This window comes from Candoia aspera, chromosome 12 (genome assembly GCF_035149785.1).
Source record: "Candoia aspera isolate rCanAsp1 chromosome 12, rCanAsp1.hap2, whole genome shotgun sequence".
NCBI lineage: Eukaryota > Metazoa > Chordata > Lepidosauria > Squamata > Boidae > Candoia > Candoia aspera.
In genome coordinates, this window is record NC_086164.1 from 14177732 (window position 1) to 14200333 (window position 22602).

Genomic DNA, 22602 nt, shown 5'->3' on the forward strand with positions numbered 1-22602 from the left:
TCTCGGAAACAGACACCTTGCAATCTTGCAGTTCTTGTGAATGCCTAATACACAAGAATCCTGTTAGTGAAGTCCAACTTCCTATCCTTCAACCTAGTATCCTCCTTCTATTTCCCATGTAGGTGTTAATTTTGTGAGTTGTGGTCCCAACATACCTGGAAGGCACCAAATTTACAAATTTCAGGTGAATTTAACAACAACAACAACAACAACAACAACTTCTACTAGTTAGCCTAATGCAGTACATGTAGTTATGGCTATCATCTTGGTAGTAGGGTGGCATGATGTGCTCTCATGGTATGACGCAGCGAATGAAGAGGAGCCTCTTTAGGAAAAAAAGAAATGGGCACTCTGCCTCAGCACCAAAAACATGGCTGAATACCCAGAAATTCAACACCAGACTGAAGAAATGAAAGTTCTCTGCATTGACTGATGAATCTGCTGGTTTCACTCTCTCTCACACATCTGAAGCTTTTTTGCTCCCATTCATGAAAGAATTTGCCGAGGTTGCTCAGTTCTGATCAAAGAGTAAGGACAGTGACATTCTCATCCATCCTTAACTCCAAAGCATTATTCTGGGGATGGCTATAGGTCAAGTTGTAGAACATCTGTTTACATGCAGAAGGCCACTGCTTCAAAGTTGCCATTTAAAGAAGATCAGAGAACAGAGATGGGGACAGTCTTCTGCTTGAGGACCTGGAATACTCTCAGTCACAGCTGACCCAAGAATTTTTGCAAGGTTTGCATGGAGCCCTCCAAAGTCTTGGGGGTGCAATTCTCCAGGGCCACACCCAAAGTTGCCAAATTGTCTCTTTGCATATGACAAACAGGGAAATGATGTAGAAGAAATCATATTCATTTGTTTAAATTATTATTATTTTTTTAATTCAAGTAGAAAGTAATTAGATTTTTAAAACTGAAATGCAAACAGACCTTAAATTACATTGAAGCTTTTGTTCCTGCACTGCCCATTATTTGCATTTGGTCTCACAACATGCTTCGCAAGGAACAAATATTTATTTATTTATTTATTTTTATTTATTTATCAGATTTATCACTGCCCATCTCCCCCGCCTTCCTTGAAAACAAATAGCAGACAAACTAAAATAGATCCACAAATAACTTGTTTGTTAGATTTCTATCCCATTTTTTATTCAAAAGCTCAACCTCTTGCCTTGCTTTTCATAAATACAGTATTAGAATATCAGAGCAAAAGAGCCAACTAACCTCTAGGGCCCAAAAGATCTTGTCCAGCCCTATATATCTAGGTCAGGATCAACCTTTTCTACAACCAATATTGCTTCTAGGCATGTCTGGGTTTGAGCTGTGGAACTAGGCAGCAACATTTTCAAAATGTCATGTGATACTTTTATGGATTCCTGAGACTCAAAGCAAACCACACAGAGATGGTGAGAGATACTAAGCATTCATATTAAAATGAATTTTCTTTGAGTTCCAAACGGCCCTGTTCCTGTTAGCCTTTTGCAAGGCATTGAAAACCTGGCTGTTTCCCCATGAGTTTGGGTTATGGAAGCTGTGCTGCTGTTGCTGTATTTGTGTGGGTGAGAGAGATTGGAATCAGTGCTACATCCTTGAGTGCCATGGGTTGTATGCGGTGGTTCATGTTTTAATTCTTGTATGCTGCCCGGAGTCATTGTTGTGAGATGGGTGGCCATAGAAATCATTTAAAATAAATAAATACAAGAATACATTTGGCTTCCCTTGAAATGAAGAGCATCAGTGGCAGACTTAACATTAGATGCTTTTACTGTGGCAATGATAAAATACATGATTAAGAAAAGACTAATGCATTTGTCATCCTGTTTTGCTTTACATGGTTTCTCTTAGATATAGGCATCCATTGAACCTCCCAAAACATTAGCATTTGGTTGATCAGTGGGACTAACCCAAGCATATCCTTCTCTTTCTAACATCACATCAGGCACAGACCTGTAGTTCTGCTGGATGGAAGGGTCTGCAGTCCCCAAGGCACTATCCATTGGAATGGATTTCAATAAAACTTTGTAGACATGTAAGTAGCATAACAGCTCAGATGGTGGCTGGCTTCACCCATTGCATCAAAATGTGATGTGTTTTGTTTTGGGTTTAATGTGTTGGATAAATCCAGAGACTGTAGTTTGTAAACCATGGATATGGCTTGGTATATTGTGCAAGTCCAACTTACTGTGGTTTATTCAGTAACCCATGGCTAAAAACCACTATTGTTTTGCATGCCGTGGGTGCCATCTAGGAGTGCAGGATTGGTCTTGTTCAGATAAAATATTAAAAGACATGTTAAGTTTGTATGAAAACATAACATTCATGCACCCTACTGTCAGGCTTCCCAGACCATGATTTGGCAGTAAATCTACAATCCCCTGCTTCTTACAGCTTACTTTTTCTGCTAATATTGCACACAGCTGAATCTTCTCAGCATTTAACAGGGAACATCCCTTGTTTAAACAGTGATTGTTTATACTGCCTGCAGTAGAATCCAGGACCTGAAACTGTATTTTGCAAAGAACAAAATATATGATTCTCAAAATATGTGATTCTCCTCTACAGCAGCAATGGGCAACCGTTGCAGGTGTCATCCGGCCACACTGAAGTACTTGTGTGGCCTCGGAAGCCACATTAAAAAATTGGCAGTGGTGTGCTGGTGGATTTCTATAGTAAATTGCCTATCAGCAAATTTTATTAAGAAACTGCTTGGAAACAATCTCCTGCATAAAGTTAAAAGCTAGTAATCCAAAAGGGGTAAAAGTAGCAAAAAGAAGTTGCTATATGAAAAATTATCTGGAATGGTATGAATATGAGACTTAGGGGTGAACTCTGAGTTAAATTTAATAATATATTGGAAGAGATCCATGCAGTGTGTGCATAATATCTTACATAAAATGAGAAATTTAACAGATTTTATTTCGAAGAAACTGATAAACACCTCCACTTGCCATTAACTATCATCAATGAAAAACTGACACACAGTTGGCTTGTAGCTGGATTCCATATATATGCAGAACAAGGTTCAATCATATGCAGGGCTTCAATCATTTAGTTGCACTCACCATTTTGACTCTTGACCAACTTCCTAGGAAATTTTGATGTGACGTGTGAAGAAGGGTATGATCTACAGTCCTTTCTTCCATGAAAAATTCACTCTGAGTTCTCCCCACAATTTCTTCATTTTATCAGCGTAACTTTAGAGCTGTTGTGATAGCAAAGGGACCTATGGCTTAAACTGGCATCAGGTATAGTTAGGGAACTATAGTCAAATAATCCAGAATTCTTTGGGGGTAGATGAAGCTAATGGCTGCCCTGGAAATACAGTATGAGTTTATTACAGTATTTACAGTCTCAGGATCTCTTCAATTTCTAATTCCCAAGTCTTCCTTTTTGCCTCCCTTACCTTAGCCTGGTAAAACATTGGCAATCAGTGGAGATTTTTTCATCCAGTGAAATAGTTTCAGTAGAGACATGCAAGTATCTAATCTGCAAAAACCTATGTAATAATACGTTTGTTAATGTTTAAGATGCCACAAGACTGTTTGCTGCTCTTGTTGAAAATGTTTCAATCCTTTTCATTCCTTCCAGTGACAAGGTGAACTGCAGCCTGCATTGTCAGAAGATCATCAAATTCATTTAACTCCTTATGTTCACACCACTGCCATCAACTGGAAAGTTTTATTCTCTCACCGCCTCCATTAAAACAAAACCTGCATCCCCAGTAGTTGACTTACTGAAGCCACCACCTTATTGCAGAGGATGGAAAATGAAGGCCATATACCACTGTTTCCTTCAACACCAAATTTCTATTTTATTATAGGTTTTGTAAAACAGACATTAAAGATACATCTCCTTAGCAATCATTTTTTAAAATCCAGATTTCCTTTTTTCCCCCCTCCTTCAAACAAACTCATTTAGCAGTAAATCATAAAAGCAATTTCAAAATGATGTAAGAAAAACCACCCATCTAAATTTAGGTCCACTGGGCAAATGTTTCCATTGTATCATTCCCACAAAGAACACTTCTAAATTCATATACATTTTGTAGATGCCTTGAATGCAGATTTGCTTAACCCATGTGTGTTTGTAATTAAGGTTTGAGCATCTCTCCCACCTTTTTCCTAATATACACATTAAGGTACGCACTGCATACCTGCGGACGCTGAACACTGTATTCCATTTCACAGACTGATTTGGGAAGTTTGAATCTATTCCGTGCTTACCATAAGATATATTAAATAGTATCTCCCACCACCAGTTTTGATGTAAATTCATACTTAGTGGCCATCCATCTCCAAATTTGTGAAAAATGTAGTCCTAACAGATCTGTAGAGTAACAGATTGGAATGGCTGGATTTATCCATTGGCAAATTTGACTCAGTATCTCCTTTTTTTGGCATCTGACTAGCCTGTCACTCCTTCTTTCTGATTTCTTTCTTTTTCCAAGAATGCAACCCAACCCTGCTGTGGCTTCCCACTTGCATTTGTTTATATGGAAAGAAGCAAAGATTCCTCCCAACATCTTAATCAAGAGGAAAACAGAATTTTGATAAGTTTCTGTTTCTCATAACAATACAGTCATTTCCTTTCTTGTAATAAATTGTGTTGTTTTGAGAAACAAAAACTTACCAAATTCCCACCCCACTTTTTTCAGTTTTTTACACTAACCTTCTCAACTTCCTGGCATCTCAGAGCTAAGAACAAAATGCAGAATATTAGAATAGTGCAGTTCCATCTCATCACAATTAAAAGGGATGATTAACTGATGACGATTAATGAAAGAAATAAATGGTTTGGTTTGGGCTGTTCATTTCTTACCACTGATTCCCTAAACTGGAACACTGGAGTGAGAAAGTTTTGCTAGCAATGGTGGTAAAAATGGGAGTGGCCAATTTCATTTGCTCTAAATTTCTCACCATAATGGCCATTTACAGATTTGCAGAAAAAGTTTGCACAGCTAACCACATGCATTTTGTGCATATTTCCTTGAAGGGATATAATTCTGCATGCTTGAATGCATGTGGGGGGCATGGGGATTGGTAAGCATTTCTTTCCTCAGCATGTGCTTTTATCTTTGCATATATATATGCATTTCCCCAGATTATTTCTTTTTTCAAGTTGCAAGTTCTGAAAAGTGATGCAAATAATTCCCCTTCTAATTTAGTCTCTCTTGCCTGTCTGATGGATCTGCAGCCATTATATTCATGTAAGCAATTTGACAAAGCCTATTTTTTATTTGCCCATATTATAGGGTGTTGTTCCTTTTGGTTCTTAATGCATTTGCCCAGAAAAAAAAAACAAACCTGACCTGGAAACCTTTTCCTAGGGTTCAAGGAAATTAACATTGCCCATGTGATGTCTGTGGACCCCAGTGTGCTTATGGATTCCCCTTTAGGATCTCACAGGTTCCCTGACCCACCTGATATATTTTTAAGCCTTGTTGTAAAGCAAACCCCCAATCTCTCACATTATCTGTGGCTGCAGCGCACACATCATGAACTAGGCTCCTACTTCAAGAATCAGAGGTTGGTTCCAAAGCTTAATTCATTGGTTGTTGCATCAAGCAATGACCACTTTGAACCATCTGCTGTGAGCCATCCAGAGTGGAACTTGTACCTCACTCATCAACAAATCAAAGACAGTCATTTTCAGTAGATCCAAGTCTATTTATCCAGCTGAGAATCATCAAGATTGAGTAATCAAATGATGGGAATTTATCTGATATGGACCTCTATGACTCAATTATTAGCTAAGAAGACAGAGGGGTCTCCATGCTATCACCTTCAAGTCTTTGAGGCCGAAGAGACCAAAAATAGGCCATTAAAATATTTTCATTTTTCTTCCCACCTTCCTCCTGCTCCTTGATAGTGGAAACTGCAGTCCTACTGCTCTCTAAGCGGATGAACCGGTGCAGGATGGCAGCCCTGCTGTGTTGGAATAGCTTTTGCTGAAACTCTGATGTCATGAAATAGTAGAGAATTGGATCCAAGCAGCAATTAAGGCTTGCAAGGCACAAAGAAATGGCGTGGAAATTCAAAATTCGGTGACGGACCAAGCAGCTTCCAAAGACACCTTGTTTGACCATCATAAAGACAGGGAAGTTCACATGATAGGGAGTGAAGCAGATGAAGAACACGGCTGCGCACCCCAAGATCAGACGCCAAGCTTTCTGCTTCTCACTGGCTTGTTGCAACGGAGCTTGAGGATCCTTCAGGGACTGTCTCATTTTCCACGTGCAATAAATGATTATTACAAGAGGGAGCAAAAATCCAGAGAGCTCAGCTACTACCATCAGTGGTATGGAGTCTCCCTTGGTTATCTGTTTTACTCCAAGGTCAGCAAAACAGGTATTGGTGTTGTTGGTTAAGCTAGGATTTCTTAGGATTGGGAGGGATAGGCAAGCAGCCCCTACCACTATCCAGATGGTAGCACTTACGGCAACGTCATGTCTGCATTTCCAGCTGTTGGTTCGAAAGGGATGAAGCAGAAAGAGATACCTCTGGATACTGATGCAGGTGAGGAAGCAGATGCTTGCGTACATGTTGAGGTACTTCAGGTAGAGACAGAATTGACAGAGGAAGCTCCCAAAAGGCCAGCTGTGATTGATATAGTAATACATCCTCAAAGGCAAGGAGAGGACATGAGCCAGATCAGCAGTGGCCAAATTCATCATGAAAATGATGGCTTTCCTTTCCTTCCTGATGAAACAACATAAAACCCAGAGAGCAAGGCTGTTCCCCACCAGACCAGGAATAAATATGATAACGTAAGTAGCTGCATATAAGGAGGCCTGGAAACCCAATGAAGTATCAGAACAATTTTCAGAAGAATTATCACCCAGCATTTTGATCAGGTCAGTGGGCTTTCTGAACACAGTTGTGGCTGAGAAGATCCCTGTAAGGACAGAAAAAGGAGAAAATGCTTATTTCCTTCTATAGGAAGACAGATGAGAGAGGAAGGCTGCAGCCTTGAGCACCCATACTAAGTTCATTGATCAAACCATGTTGTCCCTTAACAAGAAACCCCTGCTCAGCTAGACATACCTTACTTCAACCTTTCCCAGGCTGGTTGGGAACTACTTGTGCGATTTGAAGTCCAACACATCTGGAGGTTGAGAAAACTGCTGTCCATGTTCTTATCCATAATTCTTTTTTTTTTAAGGCACAGTTTTCTGGCTTCTTTGTTTCTGCAAGCTCCATGGATTAAATCACAAGGAGGAAGTGAAGGAGTGACCAATGTTAAAATAAGGAAGGAACCTAAGTTATAATTATTTTTAACCAGGGAGTTAAAAGTCTGTTATATGCCAAAGGGTGGAGTATGAATGGCAGGCACGTTCATTCATTTCCAGATGAGCCAGCCTTAAATAAGTTCTCTTCCTTCCTGTCTGCTGATTCTAAGATGCCATAATGATTGTTCCTCCTGAGGATGCTGTATGAGTTATATAGCAGAAGTCTCAAACTCTCATCAAAAGGATCAACACAGGATTCAAGTTAGGGAAGACAGAGGATGGCTCCTATCAGAATAGATAAAAGGAATACAATGTACAGAGTCAATCAAATTGTCTTTTTTTGAGTGGGGGACATTTCAACTTTGTACTCTGCTCTTCCTCTTTGGATCAACATTTTCAAATGCAAATAAACAGGGCTGATACTCTTCTAGTTACTGTCAAATTAAAATTCTCAACAGCTTTAGCCATCTCAATCAAGGCTGAAGAGTGTTGAGGGCTGCGGTAAGCCCTACAATAAAATTTGCGCAGTTTAGAAAATAGACACACACACCCCAAAATTACCTGGGAAGAAAGCAGAAAATCCTTGCCCTATCCAAGTGCGTAATGCAGCCCCACTCACATTGGGTTGCTTATTACTGATTACTGATTACTGATTAGTTATTTATGTATTCAATTTATATGCTGCCGAATCCATTTCAACTTATGGCAGCTTTCGGAATCACAATTCAAACAACCTTAGTAGCGGCATCACTATCCGTGATAAAAATATATGGTAAGGTAACATACCCATGGTAAACATATACACAATAATATCCATATAACGTTCACCATTAAAGTATCCAGGGTAAAATGAACACATCCACATCAATTTAAAAATAAAAGAAGTAAGTATTTCAGCATTCGCAACAACATTGCTCTGACCATTGTGACTCATGCTCCCTCTGCCAAGTGTGATGTGATTCCTCATCACTAGAAGGATTTTACCCTTGTTCTAATGGAACAATTGAGAGCCAGTTTGGTCTAGTGGTTAAGGAATCAAGCTAGAAACCGGGAGACTGTGAGTTCTAGCCCTGTCTTAGGCACGAAGCCAGCTGGGTGACCTTGGGCCAGTCACTCTCACTCAGCCCTAGGAAAGAGACAATGGCAAACCACTTCTGAAATCTTGCCAAGAGAACTGCAGGGACTGGTCCAGGCAGTCACTGAGGATCTGACACAATTGAACAGCAGGGGGGGGGGGGGAGGAACAATTAGGCCTGAATGAGTGGGCTGAAATCAAAAAGGAAAGGTTTTAGGAAAAAGGAGTGGGGCTCTGGCATAGGAATTGTCTGGAAGGGTACGAACTCAAGGAGGATCACAAGCCAGCAAAAAATTCTGAAGCCCTCATATTCCACTGAGAAGCTCAAATCTCTTCAAGCTTTCCTGCTTAAATGAGAAAAAAATTACAAAAGCAGAAAATAGAGTGCCGATAACCATCCATATGACTCCCTCCTTCCCCAAAGCGTTCTAATGGGAGAATCCCTGGTATTCTCTTTGATTGCAGTATGAAAATCACTCTGTTTCCATTCATGTCCCGCTACCCTGGTCTACGATAAATCGCGTTTTTCTGTCCTTTTCTTCTTGAAACCCATTAAAAAGTAAAAGCAAAAGCAATACTGCCACCAGCCTTTCAGAATCCCTTTGAAGAGGGGAAACTTTCAAGAAGTGTCAGCAAAGTTCCGATTCAGATAGTCTCTCTCAAGTGGCCTGGTTTGGATCAGGACACACATCTGGAGCCAGCCAACTATTAAGCAAAATAATACAAATGGCTGGGTAGATTTTGGACATGGGAGTTGTGGCTGGTGGTTAAGGTGGTGGGCTAGAAGCTGGAAGACTTCCTTGCTTAAGCATGGAAGCCATCTGGGTACCTGGGGTGAGTTATTCTCTCTCTCAGCCCAACCCAGCTCATAGGGGAAGTTGTGAGGGGAATAGGAGTAGGGAGCATTATGTACGCTGCTTTGAGTTGTATAAAACGAAAGTGGGATATTAAACAAACCACTCAGACACATTATGTGAAGACCTAGCTCTCTGGAAAAGGCTCTAATGCTGGGAAAGGTGGAAGGAAAGAGAAGAAGACGATGGCCACCAGCAAGGGGACTGAGCAGGGACTGAGCAAGGACTTGGGTACAGTGGTGATGGGTGCACTGTTGGAAGACCCAGAAGACTAGGTTGGGGACAGATTGCCATGGAGGAAATCTATCTACATGGTTTCTAGAGGTTGAAAACGACTTGATGGCACATAATCAATCCATCAATCATTAAACCAACCTACTAACCAATAAAATGGTTCTTCTTCACTCTTGGAGGAAAGGGTCCTTCTCAAGCACCTAATCCACAGAGGCTGAGGCAACTGATGGCTATGGGTTAAGCAGCCTATATTTCATCTCCTCTATAGAAGTCAGACATTTTCTCTGTACCTGTTGATGCTGGGCCTGAATGACGATATTACGCTTGTGTCCTCCCGTATGTTTCCCAAAAGGCATATGGTTGGCCAGCGTGGGAGCAAAATGCTGGGCAAGATCAGCCTCTAGTCTGATCTAGCCTTGCTCTCCCTATTGTCTTCTCATATTGGAGTTTCTCCAAGCTAGCCTGTACTCTCAACTGTGGTTAAGGATCTCTTTCTATCCTATTGATGGCTGAGAACTTCATTTAATATTTGAAGGATAGAGATTGCAGCATGCGGAGCCCCATTCCACATGTGGGTGGAAGGGGGCTTTTCCTCTTCCCTGTTTTTGTGGGAACAAGTGTAGATATCTTTGAACTCTGTATTATGCTAACATTTTGGCTTTTGGGTGCTGCTCACCTCAATTTGGCAAAAAAAATTGCCATGAAGGGTCAAACCATCATGGTCAAGGGGTAGGGGGTTCAGGAGCCACAAAAGGGGTCTCATGTGGTCCTGGGGCTGAAGGGTGTCCATCCTTACTTGAAGATGTTCTGGAAAAAGAACAATAATAGTATGGCATGGGGCCAGGATATTTGAGGAGCCTCCTCTCCCCATTTACATTTCCCATAAGGTCTGGCAGAAGGGGCAAGTTGCAGGTCCTGTTGGCCAAGGACCTTCATTCTGTGGGATCCAGAAAGACAGCCTTTTCTGCCATGCACCCACCCTCCAGTGGGGCATCATTCCCCACAAGGTGAGACTGGCTCCAACTCTGCCACCTTCTGGAAGGCCCTCAAAATGTGTATGTGCCGGTGGAAACTGTTAGATGGTTATATTGTATATGGTTAGAGTGCACCCCCCTCTGTCTTTTTATTATTGTATTTTTAAATGTAGCTTTTAATTTTTTAATTGTTTTTAAAGGTAGAAGCCTATGATTTTATTTGGGCTTTAACTATGTCTCCACCCAGAGTCACATGCAACTGAGATGAGTGGCTATGTAAATTTAATAAATAAATAAATAAATAAAATGCATCTAGGAACAGAAGTTATTTGTATTTGCAGGAATCATCCAAGTCAACCCATTTCCATTTTGGGTCTGTTTGTTTACAGACTACTTTTATACATTTGTATCTCAGCGCTATGTGAGTCTAAAGGTTCAACTTTCCTTCTCTTTCTCTTGCTGCTGATTCATCCAAACCCTTCAAGAGCATAGTTGGGGGGTTGGCTTAACTATTATTTAACTTTGAAGGATCCTCCCCACCCCTTTCCTGGTTGGTAGCCCAACATTCTGATATTTCTAAGCTGCTGTATTAGCTTTCAGTTTTCCATGGATGGTTTTAATTTGTTTATGTTTTTCATAGTGGGATGTTTTTCACTGTACTGTTCGGAGAGATGTTTTCCCCCACTTGCCTGATCGTCAACTGCTCTGGGAGAGCACTTCCCTTCTGCAATGTGGGGTTATGATCTTTTCCAAAACTGTGTAGCTAAACAGTCACGTACCCCTTCCTCCAAAAAGATCACGACTCTCCATTCAGGAAAACTATGGGAACTTGATGGACCTTGACCTAAACTCAGGTCTCATGAAACTCAGTATGAGTTCAACCTAAGCAAGCAAGCAGGGTGAGATCCTTGAGAAAGTGGTGAGTCTACAGTAACAAAATCATGTAATTCTGAATATGCTTTCCTTCCTTTTTCTTGTATCTTTATGAGAACTAAGGGGAGGGGGATGCTGTCTGAGCATTTTCATCAACCACTTTCTTGATCTGGATTCAAGCTACATTTACAGTTTCTGATCATTGCCTTGGAAATGGATCTTCCCTCTGTCCTTCTTCACTCTCAACATCTCAGAATGGAGATCAGCAAAGAGGGTGCCACAAATTATACCAGCAGAGTTTTTTGCTGGCTCACAGGAGAAAAAGCAATAACACAGCTGTATGGCTGTGTCTCCAGGTCCTTTCAGACCTCTTTGAAATGGGCATGCGCAGAAGTGCCATTTTGCACACTTGAGGAAGGAACAAGATGCAGGACCCATTCCAAGTAAAGCTCCTGGAGCCTTTGAATTAAGGGGATCACAGCAGTAAGGACTGTGATCACTATTACTCATGGCCATTATCCTCAAGGATCAACCCTGCATGAATCAGAAGCTTTAGGGAAGGGCTACCACAACTGGACTGCAAAAATCCAGACAGCCACTAAAGGGGAAAAGAGAATGAGTATTATTTGTTTCTTTTTATTGTTGTCTAATACTTTCTTCTGCATTTTTGCATCCCAGATACGGTAGACCTTAGACACCCAGTGAGACACATACCCACAGTTTAAATTAACATTAGCTGCCAAGAAAATACTAAACCAGAAGTTTAGCCTAATCCTTTTTTTAGCCAAATGCCACCTTTCCTCTGATCCTCAATAGTCACAAATTTATTCCAACAGAGATGGAACAGAAATCCTTCTAAAGATTTGGTAAAGATTCTTCTTTTATTTTGTAAAGTGCTGTTTTTCCACCAGATAAAGAAAAAAAAAACTGAAGAAAATCTTAATTTTACAGTAATATAAAACAGGACATTTTTAAGTTAAAGAGTGAAATGTGGAAGTCACTGCTAATGGGCAATCGTTTTGAAGAAAAGAAACAGCCTTGCTGCTCAGTTGATTTCCTTGGCAGGAAAACCTTGTTTTCCACTGTAAATCTATGATATGGGTGCAATTAATTAAGGGTGGGGCTTCCCGCTGGTTTGCAGTGTATTCAGAAATGCTGTGACATATTTCTGTGTATCCAATAACTGAACTCTTTCCTGTTTGCAACCCTGCACACTCCCTTTGAAATCAGGTACTTTGCTTTCAGAGGAATCGGCTAGACATAAGGATGCCTCGGTTTGCAGCTTTTTGCCAGAGGAAGCCCACTCTAGGTATTAGGAGAACAGACTTACCTCCTAGCAGTTTCCATTCTTTGAAATGACGATGACCGCAGAAAGGAATTAGCAACAAAAATCAAAAGAAACTTCCTTTGAGCCTTGCTGTTTTACTCATTTCAGTTGTGAGATTTCTCATGCAGCTTCAACCTCTTCATGGTCATCTCGAGTTGAACATCATCTTGAAAAGTTCTTCAGAAAGGCGAGTGGCACTCCAAACGGAGCTGTGACTCTGCGAAAGGAAATCCTGCATCTTGTTTCTCTGCCCCTCTTAAAATACGGCCACAGCTTTCTGGAGAGGAGGCAAAACAACAGATGACATCACCACGATAGCTTTCCCTTGAGAAGCTGCCCACTTCTTCACATGATGTCCAAGTTTACAGTTTCTAACTATTTTCTCATTAGAAGCTGGTTGTGCTGTAAAGCCCGCCCAAGAGAGAGGAACTGTGTTGACGAATTGCAAGTCTCATTTCAATCCAAAGCCATCTGGCCACCTTCAGTCACTTATCTTCCAGGCTTGCTGTCTGTTGTTGCGTAATTTTGTTGGGAGACTTGGAGCTAAGGGCTATCTCTCAACCTAATTCACAACAGAGGTTGACAATGCTACAGTACAGCAGGAGAGAGAGAGAGAGAGAGAATCATGCATGCCATTGCGAGCTCTTGGAAGGAAGAGGAAATAGAAATCTATTTGCAGACAGAATTTGTAGAGCTGGTATATAAGGATGGGCAGCAACATTTTACGGCCTGAGAGCTGCAGTTTCGTTCCTTGGAGAAGCTGGGACTTTCTCCAATTGGGTTTTGTTTTCTTTTGGATGTGGCATTCTTTTCTTTGTTATTTAATTCATAAAAATAAATTAAGTCATCTTTGGGTCTTGATAGCTTATATGAACACATTCCTGCGGGTTTCTTGGCATGAATCAGAAGTGATTTGAAATTACCTTCTGGGATTTTTTTCCTTGACTTTTTGACTTCCCAGATTGGCCTACACCACTGGGATTTCTGGTGGTCTAATGTGGTTACCAGATCACACTCTGTTTTCAAAATCCATCAAGGTTGGTTAAGTTGGTTTATTTCCAAGTAAAACTTATTTGTCTAAATAGGTTCCCCATAAGTCAGTGGTCCAGAGTCCAGTTATCTAAAAATATATTGTTTTTAGTCCTTGTATGATCCTTTACTTCTGCTGTATTGGCATGATGTAGGATTGTGGCATCATTCAGATTATTCTTCATGATTGGCTAATTTGGGTATAGGTAGTAATCAGATTTTTTTAAAGAATATTTGGAATTTCAGTTTTTCTCACCCATTGGTGTGTATTAATAATATTAAACCACTGTCATTGCTTGGATTTGCTTTTTAAAAGTTCTGGCCATGGATAGGCAGTGGGATGCATAAAATGTGGCTTTTTTTCTTTGCTCAAGCAAGATGGCAAGTATTTTCTTTCAACAGCCGGCTGGGCTGTCAAAAGATAAAAATAACTACCAGGATGCACCTGAATGAAAAAGGGAGAAAAAAAAAGAACTACAAAGAGAAATAAGCACACACACGCACACACACACAGAGAGAGAAACCAGAACGCATGTATATATTTGAAAGTGCATACTTACCCAGATCACTTTGTTAAGATGGGGGATGAATAATTGCAATGTGGACTGTACTAGAAACTTAGGCAAACTTTCCAAGTTTGTAGCATTTTTATACTTCTCTCTTCAGTCTGAAAGACTCCCAGACTGGCATACACAATAATGTTAAGTCAGACCGTCCCTGCCTTCAGAGCTACAATCTCAGTAGGCATGATAACAGGGCCACCAGTTCTGCCATTGAACGCTAATTATCCAAGCATCCAGTGGTGGTTCCATTGAACAGAATTTCAATCTCTTTCCAGATTACTGAACAATTTGCAGACTTTGAGAAAAGAAGGGTATTTATTTATTTATTTATTTATTTATTTGAATGTATTGCGACTGCCCAACGACCTCATAAATAACACAGATCAAACTAAACAGCCCCACTCCATACAATAGTACATTAATACATCAACCCCAGGCCTGGGACCAAAGCTGGATTTTCAGAGCCTTTTGGAACCCCAGGAGAGAGAGTGCAGTCCTTATCTCTGGGGGATGCTGTTCCAGAGGCAGGGGCCATGACAGTGAAGGCACGCATCCCAGGTCCCCAAGATGATGACATTTAATGGAGCAGACCTGGAATGCACCCACTCTGCTGGTACGTACTGGGCAGGCAAAAATGATTGGCGACAAAGGATCCCTCAGATATCCAGGCTGTATGCCATGCAGGGCTTTATAGGACATAACCAGCACTTTGAATTGCACTCAGAAGCTGGCAACCAATGCAACTTGCACAGCAGTGATGACAGATGGGCATCCCAAAAACTGCCTGTTACTGCTTATGCCACTGCATTTTGAACCAGCCGTAGCTTCCAGGTGGTCTTCAAGGCAGCCCCATGTAGAGCACATTGCAATAATTCAATTGTGAGGTGACCAGGGCATGAATAACTGTCTGAAGGGCCTCCCAGTCAAGGAAAGGGCGTATCTGGCACCCAAGATGAACCTGGGCAGAGGCCCTCCTGGCCACAGCTACCCCTGCCACCTGCTCTTTAAGAGTAGCTGCAAGTAAGGGAGATTCTTTAAGACAGTTGTATCACTGCTAATTGAATACATAGCCTTGCACACTTAGTGTCATATAGGTTTGCACCACATGAGCCTTTGGGAATAGGAAGCATGCAAATACAGAAAATAAATATCTGAATAGGAGTCATCTTCCTTGAAAAGCAATGAACATACTGAAAACAGAACCCTTGTTTCGTTTCCCTTTTGGAGCAATTATTTTATTTACTTATAGGGTATGTACATATTTATAAAGTTGTGATCAATTAATTCACTGGTGAAATTATACATTTTAATAGGACAAAAAATGCAATTAATTCATATGACCAATAAGCTGAAGGTTGCAGATCAAGAGAAGCCCAGAGAAGAACTCCTGTTTATACCTGTGGAATTTATTCCAATTTATTCCCATTCTCTTTTGCAAGTTTTCAGTATGCTCAATCTATGTGAAGGCTTAATGCATGTTATACCTTTGATTCTAGCTGGACATCAGTCAGAAATTGCATCCCCAAAGTAATTTCCCATTGCACATTAGTGGGACCAGCAACAGGTGTTGGTGCCTGCAAAGGATGTGATAAAGCAAAGTAAAGCCAGTTCAGCCATTGCCCTTCTCAGACAGGTCTGGGAAAAGGAAACTCATGTCTCTGAAGAGTTGTTTTTAGTTTGTGTGGCTTAACATTTGATCATCCCCACCCAGTGTGGGATGGCTGGTTGGGAATGATGAGTGTCAGACTGAGTTCATAGCAAAAATGAAAACAAAATAGATCAAGTTATGGCTTAACTATGTGAATCCCATCCTTGTGATTTGTAAAACATGGTGCTGCAGATCCCAACTTTTTTCCTTCATACAGACTACTAGATTGCCACCGAAAGCTTTTGAAGACCACCACATTAGCTAACGGCCAGCAATGTAGCATCTACGACTGCTTCGGCTCATGTAACTTCCCGTGAGATGACATCCATGAGACCCCCAAATTAAATAGTTGCAATCTCAGGAGATCATCACGTCCTACAAGATGTGGACGTTGCTGCCTGCAATCTTGCACGATTTGTAAAACAGCAGCCAGAGATTTCAAGCGAGAATGCCAGTATCTTGCAAGATTTCAAGTTAGAACCCCTAAATCTTATGAGATTTAGCAATATAATGAGAGGTTTATCATCTGAATAGATTTATGTTAATTTAGGGCACTTGCACTAGGACCATTTGCAATACTCTCAAGGTTCACCTCAAGGAACACAGATTAGGAATCATTGATTTATCATGTTGTATGAACCCAGCCACCTATTGTTTAATCAACCAACCAGAACAAAACAAACTTTTCTTTAGCACAGTATATGAGCCCGCTGTTATGATACTAGACATCAGGAGGCATAAGAGCAGGCAGCTCTGAACTATAGGAGCCTAAGGCAGCTTCTGTAGACCCTCCAATCCTTTGCCCAACTTGAAGTCCAGCTAATTTATTCCTTCACAGAAGCAACACTTTCCTTGCTTATCAAACGGCTTCTGAAGGACAAGCTGCTGTATGTTGTTATCCGATCACGGAACTCTGATGTCACAAAAAAATACAGGAATGGATCCAAGCAACAGTTGAAGCTTGCAAGGCTTAAAAAAACGGGGTGAAGATACAAGATACTCTGCTTTGCAGCACAGCCCCTCACCACTTCTTCTTTTACCAACATAAAGAAGAAAAACATGATGTGGTAGGGAGCAAAACACACAAAAAACACAACAGCACACATGGCCACCATCCGTAAGGCCTTCTGCTTTTCACTTGCGTTTTGCAAAGGCATTTGGTTTTCCTGAAGGGAGGCTCTCGTCTTGCAAGTGCAATAGACAATGACACCAAGAGGCAACAAAAACCCAACCAGTTCAGCCACCGTCAGCATTCCGATCAAAGCCGCCTGGCTCTGGAATTTTTCAATGTTGAGATCGGAGAAGCAAGCCTCGGAATCATGGGACTTTCTCAGCAACGGGAATGTCAGACAAACTACGCCGACCACCAGCCAGATGGTAGCGGAGATGGCGACATCATAGCCCTTTTTCCAGTCTTTGGCCTTGAATGGGTGGAGCAGGAAAAGGTACCTTTGCATGCTGATGCAGGTGAGGAAGCAAATGCTGGCGTACATGTTCAGATACTTCAGGTAGAAGCAAAGCTGACAAAGGAAGAACCCAAAGGGCCACTTGTAGTTGATGTAATAATAAATCCTCAGAGGTAGGGAGAGGACATGAATGAAGTCAGCGGTGGCCAGATTCAGCAGGAAGACAATGGTCTTGTTTTGCTTCCGGGTGAAGATCCACAACATCCACAGAGCGATACTGTTGGTTAGGAGGCCCGGGATGAAAATGATGGAGTACGTGACAGCATAAAAGGTGTGTTGGAAACCTATCCCAGGTTCAGAGCAATTATTCCCGGGGCTTCCCATCATCTCAGTTCCACTGAAGGCAAGAGGACTTGGAAAGGTCACTCCTTTTGAGTGATTCTGTACACTGTAATGGAAAGATGGCATATTGTTTTGGAGTGTTATTAAACTGCAAAATGTTTTATACATGAAATTGGGTTTGGGTAACACAGTGGCAGCCTGCTATCCTGCCCTTTCACTGGAGTAGCCAAAACTGTTAAGGGGAGAATGAAGAAGAGGAAGCAGCAGCAGCAGCAAATAAGTTTTAGTCTTTGGCTTCTTTTCGAAGGTGGTCATCAAGGAAACATATTGGGCAAGGATGGAGAGACTGTAATAAAAATCACTGCCAAAAGATGGCCACGTCACTTACATGACTTCCTGGGAGATTAAACACATTCATGAAATTGTCAGTGACAATTCCAAGACAAAGCTTCCAGATTTAGGGGAAAAATAAAACAGTGTCCCTTAGGAACTCTTCTTGCAATTACAGGTAGACTTCACTTAACAACCATTCCTTTAGTGACAGTTTGGACTTATGACGGTGCTGGAAAAAATGACTTGTGACTGGTCCTCACACTTAGAACTGTTGCAGCATCCCCCACAGTTACATGATCTCGATTTGGGCACTTGGCAACCGATTCACATTTATGACCATTGCAGTGTTCCGTGGTCATGTGATCACCACTTTCAACCTTCCCAGCCACCTTCTGGCAAGCAAAATCAATGGGGAACCACATGATTCCTTTAACAACCATATGGTTTGCTTAACAACTGCGGTGATTTGCTTAACGACTACTGCAAAAAGGTCATAAAATTGGGTCAGATTTGCTTAATGACCACTTCACTTAGGAACCAAAATTCTGGTCCCAATTGTGGTTGTTAAGTGAGGACTACCTGAAAGTGCTGCAAGAAATCCCCTTTGCTGCTTGAGAATGGTGGAGTCATTTTGCCCAGCCTGTGAACCGTTGCAACTCTCCTTCCCATTGAACTGCCTGTTCATTCACATCCTATTTACTTAATTGCACAGGGGAAACCCAGCAACCCTGCTCTTTCATACTGCTCGACAGTTTCCTGTTTGTTTGTTTGTTTGTTTATTTGATTTGGTTTAGCACCCTTAGCCCATTAATTCCTATTAAGATGGCAGCTTCATCTCCTTCACTCAAGCAGAAAGTCAGTAAAAATCAGATTTTTGGCTTCTGCTTTATATAAAGACATCTCTGGGGAAAATGACGCTTAGTACATTTTGGTGAAAGGGCTTCTGTGGTTTCTCTTTCCCTGGTGCATTAAATTATAATGAATACTCTCAGTGTTGTCAAAGCCTACCCTGGGGATTAACCACAAATGTATTCTGCTTGAGTTTGTCTCTAAGCTGGCTCTACCAATAGCTGAGCCACAGTGCAGGCACTATCAAGCATTTAAGAGTTTCTGCTCAACGGAGGCCCAGTCAGCAGAAGTTAGCAAGAAATGGGGATATGCCTCTCTGAACAGCAAGCAGGCAGAGATGGCCTTACCTCAAGAATCAACCCACAGAGATTTTCCGTTAGTTGTAACTGTCAGATTCCCTGATCAAAGGTTTCACAGAAACCCTAATCCGGGCATCTCCCATCGTGTCATTCTCACAAGTTGCAGGATGGGAGGAAGATGGGAGGGGGTGTGTGAAGTTGGAATGTAAGGGGTTGTTTTGGCTATGAGCACATCAAGGACGCGAGGTTGAGATACGACAGAAATGCCATCTGGATGGGAGGGGGAGTGACACGCTTCGTGGGAAAGGGGACTAGCTAAGGGAATGTAGTTTAAAGTAGGTTTTGGCTGGAAGTCTTTATTCACAGCTTGCCTTCTGTACCGTTCATTACGCTTCAATAAACCAGTTCAAAGAACTCCAGTTTCTTAACTGTGTGTGTGAATGCTTGACTGAGCAGGTGCTGACATTAAGCTGTGAATCCATAATTCGAAAACTCTTCCTGAGAAAGCAATCAGCTGAGAGTTGACGAACCATGCCTAAGCACAGGAAGTCCCGGGCGAAGCAGCCATTGCCTCTGCCGTCCTCAGAGAGAACCGTGCTGTATGCAAAAGTGGCAGAAGGAAAAATTGAGACAGAGGAGAGTTTGGGAAGCGGAGACAGCGAGTGCGAGGTGGAACCCGGCTCAACCAGACAGAGTTGGAAAGTGCCCTCCATTCCCTAAATTTTGTGACAGAACCCCAGACGCCGAGCATTATTATTGAAGAACCACAGGTGGCACCTTCCCAGGTAGGTGCCAGGGAAGGTGAGGCAAGACCTCCCCCACCTGTGGACACACAAATAATAGTGCGAAGCCCGGGGTCGCAAGGAACCATTCCAGATCCTAATGGAACTCCCCAGGACATCCGCAATCTGGAAGCTAGGATGTCTGCCATGGAAGTGATCTTGCAGCAGGTATCGAGAACTCTGGAGACCATGGCATACTCTTTGGCAGAAATCTCAACTCAGCTGTTGAGAGCAGAGTCACTAATTGGGTGAGGGAGATGACGTACCCTAACCCCAACCAGGGATTTTGAATCGCCAGTGAGACGCAGGCAGAATGGAGGCCACCCAGACAGCCAAGGAGATGGAGGGAGAGTGCTAGGCAGCGGGGCAACCCAGGGCACAGCCCCAAAGGATATACAGGTCAAGTTTGATGGTGACCCAAGACAGTTGGCATTTTTCCTGACCACCGTTTCCATATACATGAGAGAGTATGGTTCCTGTTTCCCCACAGAGTACAAGGAAGTTAGCCAAGTGGATGCCAGGCTCAGAGGGCCAGCTGCTGAGTGGTTTGTGCAGTTGCACAATGCGAGTGCCCCAGAACTGGGTAGCCTGCGGGAGTTCATGAAAGCCCTGAGGGACCGGTTCGAGGACCCACTGGATACGATGAGAGCAAAAACTGGCATCCAACAGCTTAGGCAAGGGGGGCGAACTGTGGTGGAGTATGCCATGGAGTTCAAAGCCCTTGATGGAAAAGTTATGGACTAGTCTGAAACCACTAAGATCGACTACTTTAAGCGGGGATTGCAGCCAGAAATCCTTAGGTGGGAGCTCTGCCGTGGAGACACCCCCCCCACTCTGAAAGATTGGATCTGCCTTGCAGGTGAGGTGGAGAACACCCAGTACCAGTTCTGCCAGCAGCTTTGAGCTCAAGCAATGGGAAAAAATACAGTGGCGCCAAGTCAATTTCCTTTTGCCCAGCAAAGACCTTTCTGCGAGAGGGAGGATCGAAAAGACAAAACTGGAATGAAAAACGCCTGTTTCAAGTGTGGGAAGGACACACACAGAGCAGCCGAATGCCCAGAAGCCATAAAAGGAGCAACTAAACCAACTAAAACCCCACCGCCCAGACGGGCACACAATCCCAAAAGGGGGAAAGAGGACAAATATGGATTGGATTGGATTTCAGTGTAATTAACACTAAATCAGATTAGTGCAGTTGATATGCTTACGGCCCAGGTATTGATGATTGCTCCTTTTAACACATTGCCAATTATAGTCCACTAATAACTTCAGGAAGTAACCCAGAGGTTGCTCTTGCCCAGGGACACTAAATAAATTGTCTCTGCCATATTTTTATCTTATAGTACCTCCACCTAGCAACAGTTTCACTCATTTAGTTTATCTGTGGACAGTCTCACAAAATTTTCAAGGGAGGCATAAATGGGTACATTCGCTCTTTCCAACCTTCACAGCAGCAGTCCGCTGGCACAGCCCAAGTTGATTGTACGAAAACAAGATCTTCACTGCTTTCTCTTTTTTTGCTAGCTAAAGAGGAACATCCTCCAGAGACCGGGGTCAGGGCGGCAGGGGATCCCACACTTCCATTTCTGAAGGCCTTACCTGGTTTGGAACATCAGCAAAAGCGAGGTGTGCAGAAAAGCCAGCCTTGGATAGAAAACTCTCACCTTGTGCTCTTTAGCAGCGTGAATCAGAGACGAAAAAACGGGCAGTTGATTGGATCCTGTTACTGCTATTGTGTAAGTCAGGTTCTCTTCATAGGCAAAGAAAACAAGTTTGCATCTGACTTGTACATTAACCACAGGAACTTACTGTGATGTGTTGTGATGCCTTGAGATGGTACAGGAACTGATTGGACCACCTGGTAACAGTTATTTTTGCAGGCGGAGCAACTGCAACGCACCACAGCCTGAGCTGTAAAGGCTCATCCAGGCAATGAAATGTGAAGTTTCTCCTCAGAGCAGGAGCTCACTCAGGAAACCAGGCTGAGAAGACAGTGGTGAAAGGGGAAGAAAATGCTCCTGCTTCCATTAACTGCCTCAATGTCAGGCTGCACATTTTGTTGCAAATCCTTTACCTGGCAAGATGTCAGAAATTATCTAAGTTTTCCAGCTTAGTGGACTTTGCCCTGTTATAGTACCTCAGTCTAGAAATTGGACTGGCCCCTTGGGGACGGCCTTTCAGAAGCTAGCAAAGGCTGACCTCTTTCGGAAGACATTTGGGAGGCAAAGCTTTGCCATCACAATTTGTTCTTCATTATTCCCTCTCATGGTAAACAACTACAAATTTATCTCTGGGAAACAGCATTTGGGGAATGTTAGATTTTGGTATCTGCCTCTGCTGATTAGTGTCATTATAATAGGCATTGATTATTATTTATTCTCCAACTTTTCTCTGTGAGCTACTCTGAGCTGTTGGGATTAGAATGGCATAGGAATAGTACCAATAACTTTTAAATGTTTGTTTGACTTCATTTTTCTCTTCTTACTGTTGGTTTTGGTCTTTTTTTAAGTTGCTTTGGCCTCTTAATTGCTTATTTTTTGTTTCCTTTTCTTATCCTAAAACTTTTATTATTTTTTCTTTTTATTTTTCTTATGGTGGATATTTTTAGTGTATGTGTTATAAGCCACCAGGAGTTGGAATGATTCAGCAGCAAATGATTTAATAACATTTAATACATGGTAAATATTATATTTGTCATGGAGGAAATCTGTTTATGTGGTTGCTAAGCATCCACCATGATGTGATAGCACATAATCTATCTGTCAATATTAGATTGAAGAGTC

General features: G+C 42.0%; 2 protein-coding genes across 4 annotated transcripts; both read right to left on the reverse strand.

Moving 5' to 3' along the window:
* Positions 1-4138: 4138 nt before the first annotated feature.
* LOC134504351 (putative P2Y purinoceptor 10) lies at positions 4139-13160 on the reverse strand. Of its 2 annotated transcripts, XM_063313524.1 has the most exons (3): positions 12572-13159; positions 7047-7516; positions 4139-6897 (listed from the first exon to the last, which is right to left on the reverse strand). In XM_063313524.1, the coding sequence occupies exon 3, from the start codon at positions 6845-6847 to the stop codon at positions 5753-5755; it is 1095 nt and encodes a 364-aa protein (XP_063169594.1). In that variant the 5' UTR covers positions 6848-6897; positions 7047-7516; positions 12572-13159; the 3' UTR covers positions 4139-5752. The 2 variants fall into 2 exon arrangements, with proteins under 2 accessions (XP_063169594.1, XP_063169595.1); XM_063313525.1 differs by lacking the exon at positions 7047-7516 and having other exon boundaries at positions 12572-13160.
* A 1870-nt stretch (positions 13161-15030) lies between these two features.
* LOC134504414 (putative P2Y purinoceptor 10) lies at positions 15031-21570 on the reverse strand. Of its 2 annotated transcripts, none has more exons than XM_063313616.1 (2): positions 21484-21570; positions 15031-17662 (listed from the first exon to the last, which is right to left on the reverse strand). In XM_063313616.1, the coding sequence occupies exon 2, from the start codon at positions 17599-17601 to the stop codon at positions 16633-16635; it is 969 nt and encodes a 322-aa protein (XP_063169686.1). In that variant the 5' UTR covers positions 17602-17662; positions 21484-21570; the 3' UTR covers positions 15031-16632. The 2 variants fall into 2 exon arrangements, with proteins under 2 accessions (XP_063169686.1, XP_063169685.1); XM_063313615.1 differs by having other exon boundaries at positions 21419-21558.
* Positions 21571-22602: the final 1032 nt, after the last annotated feature.